Genomic DNA, 24,748 nt, shown 5'->3' on the forward strand with positions numbered 1-24,748 from the left:
GGGAAGAAAGAGGAGAAGAAAAGATTAATATTATTTTTGAATTCTTCGTCATCTTTGCAATCAATTATCATATTCAGAAGTGGGATGTTATCACCAATCCTCCCACCAAATCATCGATTATACCTTTTATCTGATTAAGTAGTCGTCTTCTTGTCCAGTTTATCACATGAGTAGCGATGGTATATATATTAATGTTCAAGCGTACAATTAAAAATGTTCAGCTTGAAATTGCAATTATCATGAATTAAGGAAGTAACTGCGCGCATGGTGGTGATTATGGAATTAAGCTTTGCACGCATCAGTTTCATGCTAATTGTTTACAACCTAGTGCTTTTACCTGCTTGGTCTATATTTATATTTTAGCTAGATTAGTTCCTGAACCATTTAGGGTTTATAGATGAACGATCATTAGGGTCTTAATCGAAAGATTTGATGATTTAGAAGATCAATGAAGCCTTTTTAATTTCGTAGGGTATCATGGTATATATATAATATATATATAGATCGAAAGCGCACGTTAGCCTACTTTATAGACCATATCCATCCATCTAGTAAACATTAATGACTGATCTAAGACTTATATCCATGCAACTCTATATATCACAGGTGATTTAATAGCAAATATAAGATATCACAATCCTCTCACTCAAATCTCTGATGTTCTAGCTTGCATGTGCAGATATATTAATAGGTTAGCTCCGATGCTAGGCTATTTGTTATGACCCTAGCTACGAATACATGACTAGTCACATCACATTGATCTATATCAAAAAAATCATTTATATAAGCCAGCTTCACTAAGTAAACAACTATATATTTCATGTTATGATCATATATACAGGGGTACCTAGCTAGCTAATTCTTGCAATTTGCAACAAACTTGCATTTTTCTTACAAATGGCTGCACTCATATATATGACAACCCATGAGCCATTTGCCCCCCTCCCTGGAAAATGAGTGCAATATATAATTGTAATGCAACACCGATTTATCATAGTTTAATGAGATTCACTGTTGCCGAAGTGCCAATTTGCACTCGATAATTAGCCATCTGTGTGAGCAGGTTATGAAGTTCGATACCGCAAATCCATGGTCGGAGTCCATGGAAGCAACGCCTATCCGAAATCATTCAATCAAGGAAATCGTTGAATAGTACTGCCAGCTTATTGTAGCTTGTCCCAATATCTTTGAGGTTTTCGAAATTATTCTATCAAGAAAACCATCAGATTGTACCGCATGCATTGGTATAATTAGTCCTAAATTTTGAACTTTTCAAAATTGTCCTAGTTGAACACACCATGAAACAATCCTAGCTAGCTGCCTTGGTTTAAATGGCGGGACATGACTAGCAACACCATAAAACAAGACTAGTGACTTAATTTGTGCATATATATATATATATATATATATATATGTATATATATAGTTGGTCCAAAAGTACTATATATATTGAGGTTTCTGGAGTACTTATTCTATCAAGAAAAGCATCAATATCACATGATGCTGCATGCAGTACTACTGATATAGTTGGTTTCGAGGTAATTTTCAGCTTTTGTATAACATATAGTATCATATATGCACTCTCCCTTTAATCTTTCATGCTCATTTTTGAGACAAATTCTCTCTATATTGGGAAACATAAGTAGTGGGAGATCCTTGATCCATACCTTTCGTACCAAACATAATTAGTGGAGGTTTTCAAACCTATTGAATTAAGCGCGTCTTTGAGTTAGTCTTTTGAAAATGAGAGGGAAAAGAATATATATAGCAGATGATAGTTGAGAAGTGGTCCCAAGAGCATGTTGTACACAGAAACCCTAGCTAGGCTGCTGCATGTATGTCGAAACCCTAACTCTTACAAAATTTAAATCTTATTAGTAGCACTTTACAGCCAACTTTTTATGGGAAAATTACCCTAATCCATTGGCTGAGAGTAAAATATATATAAGCATGCCAAAGAACTTGTATATATCATGTTCCCGACAAATCATGTTATGTAAAGCCACGTGATGATTGTGGTCCCTGCTTCTAGGGTTACCAAAATCCGAAACCTAGTATATATATATATATATATATAGTCAATGATCTTTAGCTACATGATATTATATATATATTTGCTGTAAACATTTGTAAGGATCAATTAAAGTTTACTTCGAGCTGGTTAGTTAAAGATGGATCATGCTGATCATCAGAATTACTAATATTATTGTGATTAGATATTTGAATATCAGCTGAAAACTTTCACTTTTCATGATTCTCTTTTCCCTTCTGAAATTGGTCTTGAAGAATGCTCACACACACAGACACATATAATTATGGGAATGAAGAAGTAATAGCACGTACGTACATACAGAGAGTTTAATTTTGGTTCTTGACCTCTTTTCTGATCTGCATGCAGATAACTGCGCAGATCAGCGCTTGGATTAATTGGCATAATCTTCATTAATGAAGACTTGAGTATTGGTTTCGATGTTCGGGATATATATATATATATATATAGAATTACAAATATATAGAATGAAAAGAAAAGGGGAGAGCGGCCAATTGTACATGATGAGTACTACTACACTCATCTGCATGCTGATGTTTAATTCAATGCAGATATTAATTAATACAATAATATTTAATGCAGATTTAATTGTATGTCAGTGATTATAATTATTATATATATATATATATGGTTATTAATTTCACGGACACAGCCTAAATTTCTTGATCTTTGTCGATCATTGATCTGCAGGAATATTATTGATCAAAGTTACGTACGGAAATTAGAAGTTAAAAATCATGTATAATCGACCTGCAGTACTAGTAATGTCAGTACGTAATATGATGTAAAAATTTCAAGTACTCTTATATATACAGCGCCAGCTTGGTCCCAAATATATGTACGTCGTAATATCTCATTTACCTGCATACTGTTCTTCCTAATTTAATGATCGGCCTTAAGTACTCTAAATGAAAAAGTTTCGAGAATTAATTCCCCATCAAATAATGTAAGTAAAATTCCTCTTTAATTTTATGCTATGCTATGAACTTACTAATAATTAAGCCAAGTTTTTGTCTCATCAAGTACTCCGAAGCTGGTGTACTGATCCTTTAGAAATTGTCTTCATTAATTTACTGCATGCCCTGTAAACTATGCTAGCTCGAGCACATATGCATTCAATGACCGATCACATGAACAACAACAACAAAAAGTGTATATATATGTGTGCGCGCGCGCGCGCATTCAAAATCAAGAACTGGTTAGAACTATATATAATATATATGCGGTCAGAAATTAGGATGATGATCTGCATCTCATGCATGTATACTCCGCAATGAGCAAGCTAGCAGAACTATATATATATATATATATATATATATGCATGTATGTATGTATGTATGTATATGCACATATATATATATATATATATAGATATTGATTATGACCTTCTACAGATGTTCTAATTAAATTACCTTGCTCTTAACATTAAGATCTTGCCATATATGAACTGAAAATTAAAGTCCAAGAAAAATTACATATATTATTGTTGACCACGGCCTTCTACGGAAGTTCCCCTCCTTTACCAAAACAAAAAGGGACGAAATTATATGCAGGAAGAGGAAACATTTTAAGTGGCAGCAGAAACATTGATGCAAATTTACCTCAGACTACCCAAGTATAAATATATATGAAGTATGTATTGAAGAAAGATACAAAGCTTTCACATTTTGATCACATCCACACATGGCTTCAACCTCTCATGCCTCCATTACTGATATATCATAATATTATTCATCACCATCATAGAGCAGTAGAAACATTAGTTCAAGAGGGCGCTTCTGCTTGAGAGTGGTCACCCGTCTCATCAATAGCTCTAAACTCTAATGGAGCAGGAGCTTCATGAGTTTGCTTCCCAAGTTGGTCATTTCTATAATTTGATTCTTCAAGCTGCTTGTCTTGAGAACTGTTAATTCCTTTGTTTTGGTTAGCTTTCTGCCTTTCAGCCTCCCTATATTTATATAAGTACCGTACAATGGCCTCAGCGTAGTTATCAAACCCTAGAGTACTCAGAGCCCAACAGATGTCATCCCCATTGACAGTCTTGCGATTCTCCTTGTGACACTTGTCAGATGCCTCAGCAGTAACGAAACTTATGAATTCTGTTGCACATTCTTGCATGGTTTGTTTGCTCTCCTTGGAAATCTTCGCTGTTGCGGGAAGGATCTGCTTCATGATCCGACCCACGTTTGCAATTGGCAGCAACCTCTCTTGCTCATCATCCATTTCTGGAGTTAAATGATGAAAGATCAAACTTGATTTTCTCGAACAAAGGCACGTATATATGTTGCTCGTCGACGGCCAGCGCACAGCTCAATTTATATATATACATAGATGTTAGTATGCATCCATGTATTATATATATCTATACGTGCACAAAGCATGGTAGTACTTAATTCCATTTTGTATCCCCAAACTACCTATTTACAGTGTAATAATATCCTAAACAGAGCCGCTTTGGGACAGCCCAGTTGTTATTGGGCAAAAAACAGCCCTCCAACCAGGTGGGTCCACGTAAGAAAAATGAGAATAGCACAATACACTGGTTTGCAGGTGATTAAATCCTTCGATAGCAAAACAGCACCCCTTCGGGCCCTTCCCCTTGGAAACCACCTTTTTTCTCCACTGAAACTCTTCCCCAACCTTCCCCACTGCACAGACAACTTCACGACGATTCACTACCGAAATCGGCCATCTCCACCACCACGATTAATTAGAAATATTCAGCAGCATGAGTACATGGGATTTGAAAACATCTGCACATACGAAGCAACTTGAAAGTTCTTGTTCGACTTCCTCAATCTCAGATTTTTAGACATTTAATTCTACTTGACCTTTAAAATTCTTTTTATGCTCAAGAATCAATTGGACTTTGGTGCTGAACATTTTCAAAATTTTCAGCTCCATTCTTTTATGTTCTGTATTTTACAAATTTTCAGGATTGTTGGGAAGATGGTGCTCACTTTTCTACACCCATTGATCTAGTTCTGAAATTCGTCAAACCATAAAAACAGAAATAATTGTAAAGCGTTAACACCCTTGCACTTGGGTTTGGGCTTGAAGCACTCATTCTTTAAGAATTTGTATTTTGAAAGTCGAACCAACTATATTGCCGCAGGGTTCTGAAATCTTAATTTCGTTGAATGGATAGGCAAATTTTCAAAGCCAATCATAAGTTCTTGACACTAGCAACTTTTTGTAATTTTTCATGAGCGTTGAAGATTAGCCTCTGGATGCATGTCATGTCAAAGGAGAAATACAGAGGAATTTGTTTCGTTTTAGTTGTGTTCTATGCCGTCGAGCGTGAGCTCCTTCGAGAGGCAGTTGTCGTGTTCTCTGCCGTCGAAAATGAGTGGGGTGTCGTCGGGTTTGGGTTGGGATGGAGTGGGGTGAGGATGAATTTGGGTTCGAATAGGAAGAAAGCGAGAGACGGGTTGCTATTCGGGTGTAGCTAAATACATGGTAATGGTGATAAAAATACTTAAGTGGCAAGCTTCTATTGGAGGGCTGGTTTTTTTCTAGCAATAGAGGGGCTGGTCTCCAGGTTTTCTCAATCCTAAAATATAAAAAGTTGTGATGTGCATCCTAAACAATTAGTAAGTACTTCCACTAATCAAAGTTTTGAATTTTGTACCATATATGTCACTACTGCCAGAATATACTATTTTTGTGGTAGTCGGTATAGAGAAGGATATAATTTCTAACCAGTCAGAATTTCAGTCGTTCGGCCTGTATCTGTTGATATTTCAGCTTTTACTTTTTTTTTCCTTCATTTCTTCAAATTGCAAGTTTATTTTTTATACTTCAATTCAGATAAGACTATTTATAATTTATATATTTATATATAATTTATTTATATAAAGACTATTAAATTAACTAGTGATTATAGAAGATCTGTATACCTTCGATCTAATTGACAGAGACTAATCCATATCTGATTTTTGAATTCACCAAAAGTACACTAGAAAACCGTACCCATGATTTATAGTACGTACGAATATAATAATGGTCCCCTCCCACCACCCCAGTAAGACGGGCCCTTATAATCTCATGTAAATCTAGTTAATGGTATTAATTAGTGTATATATTAATGTCAATCTGTAGTACTTTAACACTATTCAAATGAGTGGACGACATTAATTGTGCACGTTCAAAGTTTTGTATGGTTCCAATTGAGCATTACCTAAAAATAAATTATTATAAAAGATTTTTTCTAATTAATTATGTTCGATCGTGCTTTAGGTTCATGATTATAATTTAATTACATGATCGATCATCATCTGCAAATCTTTGTGTTAAATTATAGTATACATGATTTTTTAAAGCAGGTTTCAAGCATCATCTCCATATAAAAGGATCCTGATAGATGCAAGATTCATGAAGTCTTTCCAGGATATATATATATATATATATATATATATATATATATATATAATATTTTGAGATGTATAATATATTTTGGTGTCTTCTCTCTTTCATTGCATGCCCATTTGTTCAACTTTACTGAGATTCCCTTCACTTCCTTTTATACGATTGCACAGATGGCTGGCTGGCATGTATTCTTTTCCACTTTTCATTTAAGTAGATTTCTCTCTGATTAATTTGGCCTCGTTTGCATTCAAAATCCACCTCAATTCGTCTCATCTTATCATTACAATTTTTTCAAATTCCTACACAAAATATAATTATAAACAATTCAACTTTTTTAAATCTCAAAATAATTTTTTCAAATTCTCACACAAAATATAATAAATAATTCAATTTTTATTCTACTATTCATAAATTATCTCAATCTATCTCAACTCATCTCTGAATCCAAACTAATGAGCAAGTAAGATAATATAAATTTACAGCTTGAAAGTTGAAACGTACGATGTAAAGACATCAAATTTATACTTACCAATACACTACTGCATATTTATATATATCACACCTACCCAGGATGGTTCCAACCGCAAGTACTGTACTTGCTTTTGTTTCTTGGGTAAAAAGCAACCTAATTAATCAGGCACCATGAGAATCTGTTTGTGATGAACTTTTTGGATCTTATTCCGGGATGGCAGGAAGTGATCATGGGCATGCTTATTACTTTTTTCTGCTAAGTTTGAGCATGCTCATAGGGAAACAAATTCTATTACAGACCTTTTTTTTTCACAAAAGGATGGGAGCAAGAGGTTCTTCATGAAAGATCTGTTATGATGGAATTGGAGTCTACCTTCTCTGGTAAAGGGTCACTTGAAAGTTGAAACTTAATTTGGAGAAGGCAAGCTGTGCACATTTGATCCAAATCATGAAAAGTTTTCATATAGTTTTTTGGTTTTTGTTGATACTGATCACTGAAATGGTAGTTGAGTTTAAAAAGAGAATGGTACTCTATATGCATATATACTACCCAAGTGGTTTCTTAAAACAATGTGACATTCTTCCCATTCAAGCCCAACCCCGTACATGGTGAATAAAGCCCAAAGAAGTATGCTATTATGCTATGTAGATTAGGGGTGTCAAATTGTGTTAACGGGTTGTGTTTGTATCGTGTCAAGACGTGCATATTATACTATATAGATCAACCCTAATCCGACCCGTTAAAATTATCGTGTCAAAATCTCAAACCCTAACACAACCCGTTTTGACCCGTTTATGTAAATGGATTAAACAGACCCAAAATTAACCTGTTTGATCTAGTTAAGTTTAGCATATTTTTATATAAATGTTAAAATCACGATATCTATAAAAAAATATAAAACTAACTGCAAGTCCAAAATTACAATCTAAAAAATAAAAATATCAAAATTAAAATCCTAACAATTTTATTTTTTAGGTATAAGGATATAATTGTAATTTTAACTTTCTTAACGGGTCATAACGGGTTATAAGGGGTCAAAACGAGTTGACCCGTTATCAACTCGTTAAGAAATCGTGTCTTAACGGGTCAACCCGTTTTGACCCGAACCCGCTAAGACTAAACCCTAACCTACTTTTATCGTGTCGTGTTCATGTTGGGTTAACGGATCGTATCACATATTGTCACTCCTAATGTAGGCGATAGGGTTAGTACCCTTCTACTACCTATTTACTACTTGTTTTTATATTTGATTTTTTATATTTTTTATTTTACTTAATGGTTAAGAAAGTGATTATTAATAAAATTATATATATTTTTTAATTTTTTTCTTAATGATTAAAAATGTTAAAAAAATACTTAAAAGAAAATGATAAAAAAATAAAAAACTTCAAATACACTATAAGTAGTAAATAAGTAGTAAGAGTGTAGTAATCCTATCACTACCCATCCCCTAAAGCTACAAAAACAGATGATATTGCCATTTCCTATTGGTTAAAGCTAAAAAAATATTGGAAGCTCCAAAGGAAATCCTGGGCTTCCTCAGATAAGCATTGGTCTCACAAAGTTGGTATCCATTATACAGGGCAAAATCATAGGACGTCCTTCGCTTAAATCATGGCTTATTCAGTTCTTTTTCATGAACATCAAGAAAGATGTACCTCTAGCTAGGTACCTTGTGAAGCTTGTCATCTTATGACAGAATAGGAATGGCTTGCCAAAAAATGACATACAGATAGACTGGGCCGACATATAGAATGGCACATAGAGCTGGTAAGTGAGGAAACATACTTGTGGGTTTGAAAATTATATATTATGCATTTAGGCATTCGTAGAGGCTGCAATGTGTAAAGCCGAGACGGCCTCACTCGAACGAACAGTCGAGCAGGACGGCATTTGGTTGAATGCAGAAAGTACATATTCTTTGATGGAAGTCTGTCGCATGGAGATGCGAGCCCACTATGCATCTGGATATGCTACCAATTCATAGTTCATACATAAAAATAAAAAATAAAAAATAAAAAAAAAAAAAGGAAAACTGCCTGGAAGACAGATTTGCATTCTTCACAAGAATGGGATTTCAGCTCATATTGATGAGAATATGGGACTACTTCTGGTGTGATTCAATGCCCTTTGTAATTGCTACAGCTGTTGCATGTGGAAAGGTGACTCAAGGGTCAAGACTCAAGAAGATCAAACGAATCAGCTATCAACGCAGTGAGGGGACAAATTTTTTGTTTTTATCCAAGTAGATCTACGTGTCGTCATTTCAATTCCCAGTCAGAATAAAACAACATTGAAGTTTGGCAAACAAAGAGTACTACTATGCATCACATTTGTGAGATTTTTTTTTTCTTTTACAGTGTCTCAAGTCCACAAACAAGATTGGGGTTACAAACATGTATTTTAACAACATCAGGTCAATGATGATGTTACAAATTAGAAAGCAAGAAACGAAATCTGATTAAATGGCTCTTGGTGGTTTCTCTAACACTGCAGAGAGATAGACCTCATCCTTTGATTTGGGACCAACAACCCACTTGTGCTTCTTGTATCTGAACTGCAGAAACATGTACATGTAATCATCTAGATCTTTTCTAGTGCAAAAGAACCTGTCAATCCATAGCAGCCCTCCTGGCCGCAAAACCCGATCCCAATCAAACAGGATGAAATCCATTAACAGCAGGTCAATCCAGCCATCCATAAATCCAGTTGTATGAATCAAATCCATTGTATTATCGAAGAATGGAAGGCGTTGGTTCAATGTCATATGCAGAGGGATTAAACCTCTAAGTGCAATCATCTCGTTGAAAGGAGCCCCAAGGTTTAGAGCAGTTGAGACAATCGTGACATTGTGTTCTCTCATCCTTGCAGCAAAGGTCCCTGTACCAATACCAAAGTCAAGACCTATCCTTATCTCCCCAGGCTTGATTGCCAAAATATCATATATCAAAAAATCTACTGGAAGTGAGCTATTAGTCATCCATTTTAGCTTTTCCTTCTCCATTTCAAAACACCCAACACATTTAGAATAACCCCGCTTGGGGTTCTTGCTCGACAAGCACTCAAAGTTCCTGCACTGGTAATTGCTCCACCTTACATTTCTGTCATCTGGTAATCTCCATAAAGACTCATTGATCTGATACGGTTTTTGGTAAATCTTGGAGGCCCGTGCCAAGCACCGTCTTCTAGGCAAGGGATCACAACCATTGACCATAAGCCTCTGAGCTAGGTTCCAATCATCTTTGCAATAAGAACCAATGTCATAATCCATATACTCTTCCAGTTCTTTCTTAAATAAGACGCATGCATGCCCAATCGTGTTGTGTATCCTCTCTGACCCATATATGTTAATCTTCCCAAGTTTATTCTCTTTTGGGGTTATGTACTTCCTAATCTCCTCAATCACAAAAGTATTAATCAAAGGTTCCTCCTTCATCGTCGAGTTCCCAATCCCATCAACTTTCGGCAGCCGAATCTGTCTAAGAGCAATGTGAGCCTTGTAAAGAGGTCCAATAACTTCCTCTTCCAAATACTTCTTATACTCAAATCTAGTGATATTATTTCTAAACAAGTCCGCTTTGTTTCTCTCCATTTGTTTTACTTTCAACTCGAGCTTTTCTTGCAAGCTTTCCATCCTATTCAGTACTTCACTGACTCGATCAGACAATGCTTTTATGTCAAAACCATCATCATAATCATCCTTCAGACCAGAAAATTTCCGGCACATATCTTCATAGGGTGAGAAAAATCCGGCTGAGTAGAACCTAATGAGACTCGATATGCTTACAATTATAACAAGCCCTCCCAGTACAATCTGAAGCCAGCCCATTATTCTGGCTAACCTAAATTTTGGAAAGCAGCATAACTTCCCCATTTTTAATAATGCACAATGCGAGGCAGTTTTCCTCTCACCAAATGCTAATGTTCCCCTTTCTCTGTTCAGATTTTCAACCTAATCAAAAGCCAATATTCATGCATCATTAAAGTTCCTAAATTTAACAATCAAAATATACGGCATACAATCATGCTCTGTTTGTTCCCCCAAGAATTAAGGGAAAGTATAAGATTTTTTTTTTTTTTAACATCTTAGACAATATATCATTCTTGACCCCTGAAAAGAAACCTCATTCAACTGAGATTAATACAGAATTTGACTTTGCTGCATAAGGCATAAGGTTCAAACTTTTAACTTTCTCTTTGTTTGTTCCCAGCAATCAAAGAAAAGGCAAAGGCAAGAACAAAGAAAACGAAGTTGAATTTAAACTACATCACAGCCAACGTTCATAATCAAATATCAAACATACCCAGATAACGATCTGCAGAAACACGCATCAAATGAAGCCGAATCACCCTTTCTCTGCATCTTCAACCGATAAAGCTAGCTCACCGCTTTTCTTAACAAGTTTGAACAAAAGGCTCCTTCTATTACTTGAAAGTTCAAAAGCACTCCGACCTTTCATCCCCACAAGGCGTCAAATACTCTCGAGAATTTCCCTCACTATTCTATCATATATACTCTACTCCTTTTTCTTATTAGAAACCCTTTTGACTGAAAATTTAAAAATAATAATAATAAGATTTTTTTTTTCATAAAGACTCCACATTCACCATGATTCAGATCTAAATCTAGAGCTGGAAAATATTTACAAAAAATTTTGTTGGGTTTAATTTAATTGAATAAACGGGTTGCTTATTGGTGAAGTCGTGAAGAGGGGTATAAAAATGCACGAATCTCGTTCCGATCAGAAATCTAATACAGTTCAATTTAATATATTATGATTATGAATGAGCGTTGACCGTTGGAGTGAGCGCAATTTGGACGCAGTCGGCAAGGGATCACGAACTCGAATTCTTCCCACCCTTAAAGACTCTTCCACTTTCGACAGTAAACAAAGGAAAGCAAAGCTTGTTTTATCATCACCATCCTCTCCTCTTCACGTCCACTTGAACTTGTATCTTTTTCTTATGGAGTTTCACCAAATTATTAATTTCAACTTTCAATAGTTAAGATTTAATTGACTCAATACAATAAAATATCTTGGCAACTCTATAAAGTTTTATTATAATCTACTCAAAGAATTCAAAGAATCAAACTAGTCAACGGCCTTACAATTCTGACGATATTTATCCGCATACCTTCTGAATAAATAGGAAAGAATATAGTAGGAACAAAGGCATGTGGAAACTCTACGATATTATTTGGGATATTAAAATGAATTGATTTACGATCAACATAGGTATTTGGATGCGTGATAGAATCACATGCTTTTGAAATGTAGACTCTTTTTGGTATCCTTGAAACCCCTGAAAAAAAAAAAAGGAAAAAAAAAAAAAAAAAAAAAAGCAATATTGAGTCAAGAACGTTACAGTGTTAAGGTAAAGTTACAACCTTTTTCGTCAGTAAATTCTAAAGACAATGGTATTTATGATAGAAGAATACGATGATCATAAATCCAAACACCTTGGCACTTACAAAAGCAAACCCAAGTGTTAGAAACAAATTAAAAACTTCTGAAAATCCTTAAAAAAAATTAAAGCAGAGGACTTGATACTTGGTGCCACTTATAAACCTTGACAGAATTCAAACCAGGTTCAATCAGTTACGTTTAGATGTTGAGATGAATTGAATTGTGAATAATAATATTTTATAGATTCCATTGAGATGAGTTTAACTAAGTCTCTATACAATCTCCAAATAGAGACTGTTTTTACAAACCCATACAATTATGTTTAAAAAAAATTAAAATTACAATAATATCTTTTTAAAAATAATGTTTTCTCTTATTTTATCTCTATTTATCAATAAGACTGCACACACAGTCTTCCACTCAGGATTACAAATTAACTTTTTAGATTAAAATGTATGAAGTAAGTTGAGATGTGTATAACTTTCTTATAAAAAATTGAAAAAAATAGTAAGTCATCTCGAATGATTAGTTTGAGATGAATTGAATTGGATGTAACAATCAAGGACAGCTAAGTGTGATACTTTTCCCTAACATGCAAGAGAGGACTTTTATAGCTTACAACCATTTTTATTTTTATTTTTATTTTGAAAGATAGTTTTAGAAGTCTTTGTTTTCAATCACTTGACAGATAGGGGAAGGTCAAGGACCCTGTTTTCGGCCTCTTCAGAGGCAACGAAAGGCCTTTATTCATTCCAGAGTTTATTCAAGGAATCAGCCAATAGATTTAAGAAAAGACAAGGTAGAAAAAATCTTCTAAAAAAGATAAAAAGAAGGATAAGCTCAAGTTGAAAAGTAATGTATGATGATTTCATAAATTGAAGTCATCCTAACATGATAGTTTCAAGCATTCGAAGAGGTAATTAGGGGCCTTCTCCACTTCTAATTTATGCTGCTGTTTACTTATTGTATTCAATATTCACTTCTTTTTTCTTTCTAGCCTTATTAGGTAAAAGCGGTTTAGTGTACCAAACTACTTACCAATACTAACAGAATTTTTTTATTTAAAAAAAAAAAAAAAGAAGAAAAAATTTTAGAGAATAAGAAGATCTTTTGTCTCACGAAAATTATTTCCGTCTCAATTTGTATCGTTTCATTAAATGAATGTCTTATATGTCAGCATCGATATCCGATTTGGTACGCGAATTCGCTTGCAATAAGACTTTTCCTTTTCTTTCGCATTTATTTTAATATTTTATAAATGGATGCAGAAAATTCTTCAAGAGTGGATATAGCAGCTACTACATGGATTTTCCATAAGCTATCTTTGTGGTGCATGGTGCCTGATTTTCTGGGTTTCTGGGTCATCTGAATCCGACTCGTATTTTATTTACAATAAAATTTAATTTTAAACTTATTCTATATATCACCACCTCTTAAGAACATACACCACATCATGCACTTTCAAAACTCTTTTTTTTTTATGCTCGGACGAATATAAGAATAATATTGAAGATCAAAATAATTTTTATCACTATGTATTCAGGATTACGAAAGGTGAAAAGATAAAAGATGAGAATGCTTCTAGTTTATTTGCTGAATGCCGTCCAATTTCTGTGTGCCTGCGTGTGCAAAGAGATCCTTATCTCTCCTTAAATATCTGTTTTAACTCCAAACCCGATAGCAAGATATCCTTTTGATTAACGTTTTTCTTAGATAAATACAATATTACGTGTACAAAGTGATTATACAAAAATAAATATATAAATTGATGTGACTTGATATGATACGTTAGATTATAAAGTTATTTTTATTATAAAGTAGATCTAACAGTTTTCATAAAACCACATCAATTTGTAAGTTTACTTTATATAATCTCTTTATGTCTATAACAATTCTCTTATGTTCCATGACCATACTACAAGTCTGGCTCTTTGCAAGTTAATGGTGGAACTAACTGTACACCCATATCTCCTTTCTTCCTTGCTTCCTACCAAAGGAGTGAACATAATTCTATTGTTGATGGCAATTCCTTTTCCAAAATTACAGTACTTTTGGCCTATTGGCAAACTACTGTTATCAAGGAACAGGGCACCTTGAATTGTCATATAATTAAAAATAAAAACAAAACTTTATTGATGGGTGATACAAATTCAATCTCAAGGTTCAAGCTTAGAAGTCACAAGTTCTCTTGTATTTAAATTTGGGATATATTTTATTTTTTAAAAAAAGAAATATTATTTTTCAACTTAAATTTTATTTAAGTGGATTTAAGTAATAAAAAAAGACTGACGTGTCATACTTTAAACGGATTTTTTTATTTAAATGGTTAACTTATATAACCATTTAAAATATGCCGCATCAATTAATGTAATTAAAGATAATAAAATAAAAGAAGTGCCGTATTTTTCTTTTTAAAATTAAATACTATAACTATACATTATTTATGCATTTGACAAGTACATTGAGACCTCTTAATACAAATAAATCTTAACACAAAATACTTAAAAAAAAAATCTTTACACAAAAAAATAATAACAAGATGTAATGAAACTTAAGATATCATTGGACCAATAAACCTAAAAATCTGTAAGGTTATAAACAGAGATCATCATAAGTGATTCCTCTAAACCACTAATCCATTAAGTTCTTTTAGCGTCTACGGGCATCCGAGATTCTCCAAGCATTTGATATTGCACCGAGTAGTCCTCATTTCGATGAGGATCCGTCGGAAATGGCCACTAACGATAATGGGGATTGGAACATAAGAGGTCTCTATCCACACTAAATTCAATGGGTCTTGGGCTCAGAAAAAAATATTCAATGGGTCTGAAAATCATTATATGTAAAAGGTCTGCCTTTTGATCCCTTTCTTTCGCCTAAGCCTTGTTAGTTGCAAGACATAAAAGAGACTTCTTTTTTTATTTATTTTCTGAGCCTGTAAGCCATAAGGAAAACCATTTACTCTCCCTATGGACGGAGTCGACGGACTTGGTATGTAGAGAAAGAAACTTTGGCTCGTATAATTCCTTCTCTCTCTCTCTCCCTCCCTTTGGCCCCGTCAATTCAACTTCACATCCATCAAAACTTGGCTCTCTCTCTTCAACCAGGTACTCTCTCTGTCTCTCTCTACCTCGTTCTTCTTTTAGAGCGTGCTTGGTACTTGTTTGGATGTGTTTCGCGGTAAAGTTTATAGTTGTTGTTAATCAATGCATAACATGGAAACCCATTTGCCCAGGCTTTGTTTCTCACGTGGGCTTTTCATATTTCAAGCTCTTCCATGGAGGTTAGTGAATGCTTAATCTCTCTGTGTCTTTGCTTGACTGCACTACTGTTTATCTTTTGTGATCTTACTCTAGGCATTGGTATTGTTTTTTCATGCGTGTAATGTGTAATGTTAGTTAATTTTTTGTGGGATCGATGATAATTGATGATACAAACTTTTGGTTCTCAATGGTCGGTTTTGATGTTATCAGGTTTATTGTGATTTGTTTAGTTTTCAAACTTTGCATGAAGGTACTTGTTTGGTTTCAGTATTCCCTTTTTTTATTATTTTCTATTTTTATATGCTTTGATTCAACTGCTAAACATGCTCAATCGTTTTTTATGTTGAAATCTTGTAAGAAGTGGATCTGGGGTTGATTATTTTGTTCTGTGGTGACCTTGAAATTCGCTGCTCTGTATGTTTTCCCTTCTTATTCTTCTTCTTAAAATTATTTTCTGTGGCTTGAGTTCACTTATTTAGAATGTGTCTCTAACAGAGTGATCACTATATGCATGTCTCTTCACAATACCATTGATGGGGCTTTGTGTAAGAGTTTGATTCGTGAATTTATTGGGGGCTCAGGAAAATTGATTGTCCTTGCAATATTGGTTTTTTTTAAATTGATAACTCCCTCTAGTTGGTTGGGAAAGGGAGACCATTTACTTCTATGCTATCAAAAGGCATGATTATGGGTGCTTGAAGCAAAGAAAGAAGGATCGTGAGAAATGACAATATGAAAGAGACTTTTATAGTTTATCGAACTTGTTGCAATGATTAAGATATTTAGCTTTGACACAGAAGTGAATATCAGGCATTTTACGGTCTATATATTAGAGTGTACACATTGAGATTATTTTGTCTTGACTTCTCCCACTCATTTTCAAAAGACATTTTTCCACTTTTGGGATTGTAGAAGATAGAATTAGCAGAGTTTCACCCTTTGAAAACTGCCAGAAATTTGTTGAGGATGGTAGAAAATATAGTAGGCAAAGTTTGTCACATTGGCCATGGTGTCCTTTGTAATTGACCTTTTTATGAAGTTTATTTTTATCACTTTTACAGTAATTTATTTAAAAAAAACTAAGGCCGTAGGACTATATCAGTTTTGTTTGTTTTCTTCATAGATTAATTGGTTAATGGTATCATGAAAAAGAAAATATTGTGTATTAATATATCATAGACAATACTTTTCTAAATTGAAGAACTCCATGCATGTTTGTGTGTGCTTGCGCTGTCTGTTACAGAACTTTCATCATTTCAAAAACTTGGTTTTTAAATTATTTATGTATGCAATTACTTCCTTGTCTATGATCTGACACCCTCAGGCAAGAATTCTCAAACCCACTAAATTATCATTGGAACATTGTGCTTTCTGTTGTTGGGCACATCACTTGTGTTCCTATTTGTATGCTTGTAGTCCAAATTGTTTGTATTGGATTCACCAGTCTCCTTTTTCTTTGTTTTATGTGTAGCAGATGGAGTCAGTTCATCTGGATGATGCTGGTAATTGCATTGAAGAAACATCCGACAAGCAGTTATTTCCTCCAAGTTCTCCAGATAGAAGTGATATTTTTGGGGATCCACACTTGAGTACACGCGTTGGCAATGATTACCAAGCAGAAATTCCTTCCTTGCTAATGGAATATAAGCGTCTTCAGCCTCTAATGAACCCTGCTGATTCAGGAGTCATGGTCAATGTTTCTCAGTCCTTTCAAATGGGTTTACCAATCCCAATCATGTGGCTTCAGGAAGTGAGTAATAATGAAGATGAAACAAGGGAGTTTATTAGTCATCATGATGAGGAGGTTAACCCAAACAGGCCAGTTGGATCAACAAATAGAAAAAGGATAAATATTAAGTTGAAGAAGAAAGGTTCAGCTATCAATACTGACCACTTGAATATTGGGTTGGACAATGAAAAGGAATCAGCAAGTGCAAATATTGTAAACATCATTTCAGGGAAAGCAAGCATAGTTGGACTACAAAAAAGTAAACGATATTCTCCAGTTCCAGGTTTAAAATGTAACCCCTGGAGTGATGCCGATGTTAATAGTTTCCTCCTTGGTTTATATATATTTGGGAAGAATTTTGTTACAATAAAGAGATTTCTGGGGAAAAAAGAGATGGGAGAAATATTGTCATTCTACTATGGAAAATTTTATAGTTCTGATCACTACTGTAGATGGTATGATTCCCGGAAGGTTAGAAGTAGAAAATGCGTGACCGGACGGAAAATATTTACAGGATGGAGACTGCAGATGTTGTTATCCCGTTTGCTTCCCCATGTCCCAGAGGAATCTCAAAATACTTTGCTGGAGGTACTTCAATTTCTCTTCTATATATGTAAATCTTCAGTTTCCAGTATAATAGTACTTTGATCAAAAGTGAAATACAATGCTAAAATGCTTATAATTGAGCTCAACTTTGTTCCCAATTTCTCAATGATTTTATGCATGCAAAAGTTAAGGAAGGATTCCATGACATGGTGAGGTGGCATCTGAATTTGAAACCTCATTGTATGTATCAGATCATAATTCCATCCTCTTGTTAATACATGGTGTGGTTCTGAAATGTAATTTCAGCTTTCTTAACCTGATGGTTTCTAGGGAAAATAAGCTTCCCCAGAATGTGTAATTAGCTATCCTTGTTTGTAATGGCTGTAACCATTCAAAGCTGTTTACCTCAGCTTCTATGATGATAGGGGGCTAGAACCTCTATATGACGTGTCTGCACCAGCAATATTCATGTCTAATTATATTATTAAAAAAGCGTAGTTGGATCTTTGTTGCAGACAGACTGCTTTTCCAATTACCTTGATTATATCTTGTATGCAGCTATATACTTTGTCATTTGTTTGACAGAGAACTATTATGCCCTTCAATCCTCACTTCCTTGTGACCTATAGGGATCCAAGTCATTTGCGGAGGGAAGTACTTCCATTGAAGAATATGTCTTCTATTTGAAGTCGGCTGTTGAAATCCACACTCTTGTAGAAGCTGTAGGTATCGGTAAGGGGAAGGACGATCTCACAGGCCTTGCCATGGATCCTGGAAAGACCAATAAAATATTTCAAGTTTGTCCTAGCCTACCAACTGGCAAAGCTTGTTCCTCTCTTACACCCAAAGACATATTAAAGTTTTTGACTGGAGGCTTCCGGTTGAGCAAAGCCCGGTGTAATGATATTTTCTGGGAAGCTGTTTGGCCTCGTTTGCTCGCAAGAGGATGGCATTCTGAGCAACCTAAGAATCAGGGTTATGTGAGTTCCCACCAGTATCTTGTTTTTCTTATACCAGGTGTTAATAAGTTCTCAAGGAGGAAACTTGTGAAGGGAGACCACTACTTTGATTCTGTCAGTGATGTTTTGAGTAAAGTGGCATCTGAACCAAAACTTCTTGAGCTTGAAGCTGAAGAAGCTACACTTAAGAGCAGTGATGGGGATGGGTGTGTTCAAGAAGTGACATCAGACCCAGATGATCCATCCAACCATCAGCGCCATTGTTACCTTAAACCACGAGTTACTAGTACTCCAAATCCTATGAAGTTCACAGTTGTTGATACTAGTTCAGTCCATGGAGGAAAATCATCCAATGTGAGAGACCTCAGATATTTACCAATTGAACCCAAAATTACTTCCAATGTCACCAATCATTTTAAGGAGTCAATGCATGAGTATGAACTATATGCTGCTCATATGCCATTGGATTTTGATAAAGATACAAGTAAGCTTAACCACAGTATGGGTACAGTTTATAAAAGTGGTCCAAATGGCGTGAAGTTCACTGTTGTTGATACCAGCTTGCTTTATGGAGAAGAATCACCCAAGCTGAGAAAACTTAGATATTTACCAGTTGAATTTAGAAGTACTTCTGAGCGCCCCAGACTTTTGAGAGAAACTGAAGGGATCTCCTCTGAGGATTCACTGAATGCACGTGAACTCGATGCTGCTGACATGCTGTTGAACTGTGGAAAGAATATTGTATCTGATAGTGATTACACAGACCGAAAGGTAATGACTGATATTTCAGATACTAATGCAAAAAAAATCATGGTTAGCGACCAGGATGAGAAGGCCACTATGTCAGATGACAGGCACCTTAAAATGACTATTAAGCACCAGTTTAGTCGGAGAGTAAAACCTGGTAATTTAAATTATGCATCTCCTGCCATGAAAAGGAGAAAATTAACTGTTTGTGCTCAAACGACAAACCACATTGTCGAGGACTTATTGGAAGGCATGGAGTCAAATCGAACAGGACTCTGTTTGCCATCGAGTTCACCAGATGCATGCAAGAATGTCGGTTCTCAAGTGGGTCCTAAAGAGAAAGTGTCTTCGATTACTTCTTCACCTAAAGGCAGTTCGGATGAGGAGACTGGTGGAGGCTTTCTCATTAGTGATTCTTCTGGCATGGACATGTCCTGTTGGGAGAATGAGAAACATCAACCTCAGCCACCACTTGACCTGAACCTGCCCATGGCTCCGCTGAAATCTGAAATGGGTGAAGCATTAATAGTGGAAGTGGAAGACATCAATGGTAAAAATGCTGATAGTTCATGCTTTCTATCTAAGACAATGGATCTGGTTCCTGACACATTGAGAACCTCTATGGATCTTGATAATGTAGAACAGCAGCCTAATATGATCCCAAGGAGGCATAGCACCAGAAAACGACCCCCGAGTATCAGAGCATTGGAAGCTCTTGCAAATGGGTATTTAGGCATCCAAAGGAGGCAAAAGGGCACAGAATTTCGGTCACTAGAAAATGCATTCTCTCGTCCTTCCCACAATGCCCGAGGCAGAGTCAAAGTAACTTCAAATTGTGGTAGCTCAAGTATTAAGACTAATGAAATGGAAGAAAATGAAGTGAATGAAGCCTGTGATGTTACTCTTGATCGTATTGAAAAAAGAGTTGCTGTCAGTATTGGAACACAAGCAACTTGCCAAGATTCTAGTGATAACTAGGGAGCTTTGGGACAGGCTAATTAGATCATACCAACTTGCCATATATGTGAAAAGATCAGCAACTAGAATGAAGGTTGAATTGCACACTTTCCATTGGCAGTTTCAAGGGGCCTCTTACGGATTGAGTTTCTGTCTTCTCAGTTGAGCATAATCCTGTGTTGAATGGAACCCATTGTGATGAATGCACTCTTCTTGTGATTCTTGAGATGTTCACTTTTAAAGTACTGAAATTTTCTGTGATTTTACTTTTATGTCAGGACACATTTGGTTTTCCCTAATGCTTATTTGAAAAAATAATGATATATACAGCCTCCCCTCCTTTTGGGGTATTCACTAATAGTGCACAGTAACTTTATCGGGCTGGCAAGGGCCAAGTCTGTTGAGATTTTTATAATTTGCATGTAGTATTGTTTATTTGCAATTGCATTGATGTACTAAGCGTTGTATGGCAATCTGTGTTTGCTTTGCTTGAATGCATGTTCATAAATCGAATGGCATTGCATGAAAAGCAACCATGATTCATAAATTCCCTTTTAACCTGATATATAAAATCTACTGCACTAGGACTCGCACGATAACTAGGCAGATAAGAGTGTTAGATGGCAAAACACCCACCCACCAATAACCAGTCAGTCATATTTTTTCAAGATAATAAAAATGGAATCATGTGTTGAAAAGTGTCAATCTTTGTGGGGTGTAGCATAAATTTTGGAAATAGGCTTGAACGGATTTGGACTCCTAGAGGTTGGGTACAAATTCTAGAACCTAGAGTGAAAAAAAGATAGACAGATAAAGCAGGTCTTATAATATTTATTGAACATTTGATATTGCGGTTTGTCCAAGAAATTTACTTAGATGGCTTTAAATGTTGTGAAACTTATATCATGTGTTACCTCTCTTCCACTTCAAATTCTGGAGTTCAGATGCAAATTCTATGGAATCTAAATCCGAGCATGAGCTAGCTTTTGTGAGCAGAAAAGTTCAGTGAGGTTGGGCTACATCCACTCCTACCCATTAACTGAATAAGTTGGGTCTGATTTTTTTGCAGTCCGATTTCATTTGGTCCACAAAGTAGTGGAGAACTATGTAACTGTAGCAAGCCATGAGAGTCACAGGCTTTCCTAATTTAGGTCAAGAGCCGAATCTTGGGCTCACATTTTTTAGGATCTATATTACCAATCACATTTCACTTATCAAACAAACTATTTTAGATTGAGAGATGCTATACGAAAGTCTTACATCATACACGTCCGATTTGTCATTTTTGTCTTTCTATTTAAACGCACACATATTTAAGCATTAAGATATAAGAACAAAAATGAGAAATCAAATCTTAATTAGGTAGAAGTGTGTAGTGTAAAGCTTCCGTGTAGAATTTTTCTTTAAGATTATATACCAAATATGAGCGGTTCCCTTCCTTCATTCTCCAAAAATAAAACAAAATAAAAGAAAAATCCCATAGTCTTAGGAGTCATTTCCTCAAATTAGATTCTAAATTTGCCGGAAATTTAGGAAATCATGGTATTTCTTTTTGTTTTGAGTGCGGATGAGTGTGTTAAAGCTCTAGCAGTCATCACAATAATGGAAAGCTTCATGATTTGTTTACAGGTAAGTGGGGTCGGGGGATTTGAGTAATTTGAGCCTATATCCATACAGGGAACTAGTGATCAAGATGCTATCATCAGGTCAAAGCTGGACCATTAGCCACATAAATTAATAGTAAAATTAATATTTTAGGGTTCAATTCCATATGCTTAAGCTTTTGCATGACACTATTGGATTTGAAAGACATACATGCTAATGAGATTTGGTTGATCATGCATGTATGGTAGAAGTTCAAACATGCTAGGGAATTTGATCTAAATAAAAGGTTAAGATGTTATTCACTAACATTGATGAGTAAAAATTCTAAAAAGATGATAACTAATAAAAAATAAAAAGGTGGCAGACTATCCTTTTTTGAATATTGATTAGCCATCTCTAGAGGGTGGGTGCGTGCACTGCATGGGGCGGTCGACCCACTCGAGTCACTTCCATCGGTGGCTGAGCACCCTGCTTGGGAGGGTGGCTAGTCCGCTGCAATGGGTGGATCGAGCCACCCCTTTCTCAGTGGTTCTATGTATGGCCACCCATGCAAAGTGTTAAAACACATCCCAAGGGGGAAGGTGACAAGAAGCGTTCTCCATACTCCCCGATTGCCATGGACCTGAACCCGATGTGCCGACCATTTCAAACCAGGTTGTGGGGGTGGCTGACCACACTTCCAACGGTGGTGATCTAACTAACCCTTTGTTATATGAAGTCATGATCATACATGATGCAAAACCTTTCTTATAATTTCTTTTACTACAATATTTTAAAATGATGGTATTTATATAAAGAGATGTTATTTTTGTAAATTATTTTATAAAAATATCCTTCATTTAAAATATAATTATAAAAATAATGGTAAAAATAATTACATATTTATTATTTTCCTTTAAACAAAGGGTCATCTATAAAACGCTAAGCCATAGATCAGTTCTCCAACTCTCCGCTGATCATTTTATCTTATATTTTAATCAACATCACGATCGAGTGAAGGATCTACAAAACTCTAGGCACTAGAGTTCTCCAACTCTAGGGGTACTACTCCTAGTTAACTAATGATCCCTAGATATATATATGTCAAAACCTTAAAAACCAAGGGTGCAGGAATATTAGTTACAAATTAATGATCCTGAAGTTACATTTCAAGGTTAGTCCACATCAACAATGTCAAGAGATCTAACCTTTTCCTTGGGAACAAAGATTGAAACATTTCCAGGAAATTTCAGAGGAAAAAGGTTGCCCTGATCATAGTACTGTCATTTTTTTCTATGCTTGTTAACAAAGTGATTGACAGTTTTTTTTATCTGTGGCTCCTCCATCAAGTAGCTAGCTAGATTCAATTGGGACCCATTTTCTCTCACTAATATAATGACATTAATAATCCAGCTAGCTTGTGTTTCACGGGAGATAACAGTACCTTGTCAACCATTATTATATATATATATATATATATATATGCGCGCGCGAGATGATAAATGATATATACCAGTTACTATTTATTTTTATATTACATATCTATAACTTTTTTATAAGGTGTGAAGATGTTTTTTAATAAAATATGAGAGTATTTTTTATAAAATATAGAATGTAAAATAGTAAATAATAAGTGATAAAAAAAATTTTTCACACGTGATAATAAAAACGTTGTAATCCTTTTGCTTGCAAAATACGGTTACTGTGTATGTAAGACGCTCCTTCCTATGTTTTAATTAATTTCAATCTATTTGATACATCATGCATGTGATTGTACCAGAAATGTCTCCTTTTCTCTCATGCATGCATGCATGGGTTATGAAATTTCCCTTGCTTTCTATGTTCTCGATCTCCACTTTTTGGAATTTAAAATCTGCTCGGCCGGTACTTGATCGATAATTATATAAATTATATTCCAAGCAAAATGTTATGTGGTTCTTTTCAAAGAGTACTTGTTAAAGACTCAATCATTGATTTAAAAGTCATATAATTGTTAGATACTAATTTGATTAAACCTTTAACTCTCAGAATCATAACATTTTACCACGCTTTTAAATTCAACGTCCACGGCAGCCCACTCTATCGACACTAACCTAGTGGTAGTCCTTTCCCTTTCGGAGGCGCTTCACTCATCTATCAGTATTTAATGACTTAATATCATGCTCATACATAGTACCAACACATTTTAATCCAGCTTATAGGTCGTCCCTCCATTACTTGAACTCGTGACGTGCATGATATACTTGCGCGATCTGATACTAATTGTTAAAGGTCCAACTATTGATCTAAAAGCTATAGAACTGTTGAATACTAATTTGATTAATTCTTTAACCCTCAAGATCATAAAAGTATTATATTATGCTAGATATAATTTTAAGGTATATAAATTCTACGTACTCTTTTTGAAAATAAGTAAACCTCACTGTTATAAAATAGATTTTTTCATATACGTTTCAGATTTATCTATTTTTTTCAATAAGAATATGCGAAACCTGTGTACTCTAAAATTGGATAAATCAATTGATCCCTTAAAGGATTACATGCCTTGTATCATTCCAGTACTGTGAGACATGATTAGAATCTTGGGATCTCTTTAATTCGAAAGTAATTGATAATTTCTTACCGATCTCTTGCATTAATATTAGCCATGGAGTCATAAAGCTAA

General features: G+C 35.0%; 3 protein-coding genes across 3 annotated transcripts; 1 reads left to right on the forward strand and 2 right to left on the reverse strand.

The window, feature by feature from the left end:
* Positions 1-3,814: 3,814 nt before the first annotated feature.
* On the reverse strand, positions 3,815-4,273 carry LOC121261680 (nuclear transcription factor Y subunit B-4-like). The gene has a single exon (XM_041164156.1). The coding sequence runs from the start codon at positions 4,271-4,273 to the stop codon at positions 3,815-3,817; it is 459 nt and encodes a 152-aa protein (XP_041020090.1).
* A 4,920-nt stretch (positions 4,274-9,193) lies between these two features.
* LOC121261681 (probable methyltransferase At1g29790) lies at positions 9,194-11,474 on the reverse strand. The gene is made up of 2 exons (XM_041164157.1): positions 11,195-11,474; positions 9,194-10,842 (listed from the first exon to the last, which is right to left on the reverse strand). The coding sequence occupies exon 2, from the start codon at positions 10,762-10,764 to the stop codon at positions 9,352-9,354; it is 1,413 nt and encodes a 470-aa protein (XP_041020091.1). The 5' UTR covers positions 10,765-10,842; positions 11,195-11,474; the 3' UTR covers positions 9,194-9,351.
* A 3,528-nt stretch (positions 11,475-15,002) lies between these two features.
* LOC121261682 lies at positions 15,003-20,857 on the forward strand. The gene is made up of 4 exons (XM_041164158.1): positions 15,003-15,405; positions 15,534-15,581; positions 17,036-17,878; positions 18,466-20,857. The coding sequence occupies exons 2-4, from the start codon at positions 15,576-15,578 to the stop codon at positions 20,518-20,520; spliced, it is 2,904 nt and encodes a 967-aa protein (XP_041020092.1). The 5' UTR covers positions 15,003-15,405; positions 15,534-15,575; the 3' UTR covers positions 20,521-20,857.
* Positions 20,858-24,748: the final 3,891 nt, after the last annotated feature.

This window comes from Juglans microcarpa x Juglans regia, chromosome 4D (genome assembly GCF_004785595.1).
Source record: "Juglans microcarpa x Juglans regia isolate MS1-56 chromosome 4D, Jm3101_v1.0, whole genome shotgun sequence".
Classification (NCBI taxonomy): Eukaryota; Viridiplantae; Streptophyta; class Magnoliopsida; order Fagales; family Juglandaceae; genus Juglans; species Juglans microcarpa x Juglans regia.

Excerpts from the sequence above, each read along its gene's own strand:
- LOC121261681 (XM_041164157.1), bottom strand. The coding sequence starts at position 10,764 with ATGGGGAAGTTATGCTGCTTTCCAAAATTTAGGTTAGCCAGAATAATG.
- LOC121261680 (XM_041164156.1), bottom strand. The coding sequence starts at position 4,273 with ATGGATGATGAGCAAGAGAGGTTGCTGCCAATTGCAAACGTGGGTCGG.
- LOC121261682 (XM_041164158.1), top strand. Across the intron at positions 17,879-18,465 it reads CTCAAAATACTTTGCTGGAG|GGATCCAAGTCATTTGCGGA; the intron begins GTACTTCAATTT and ends TGTGACCTATAG.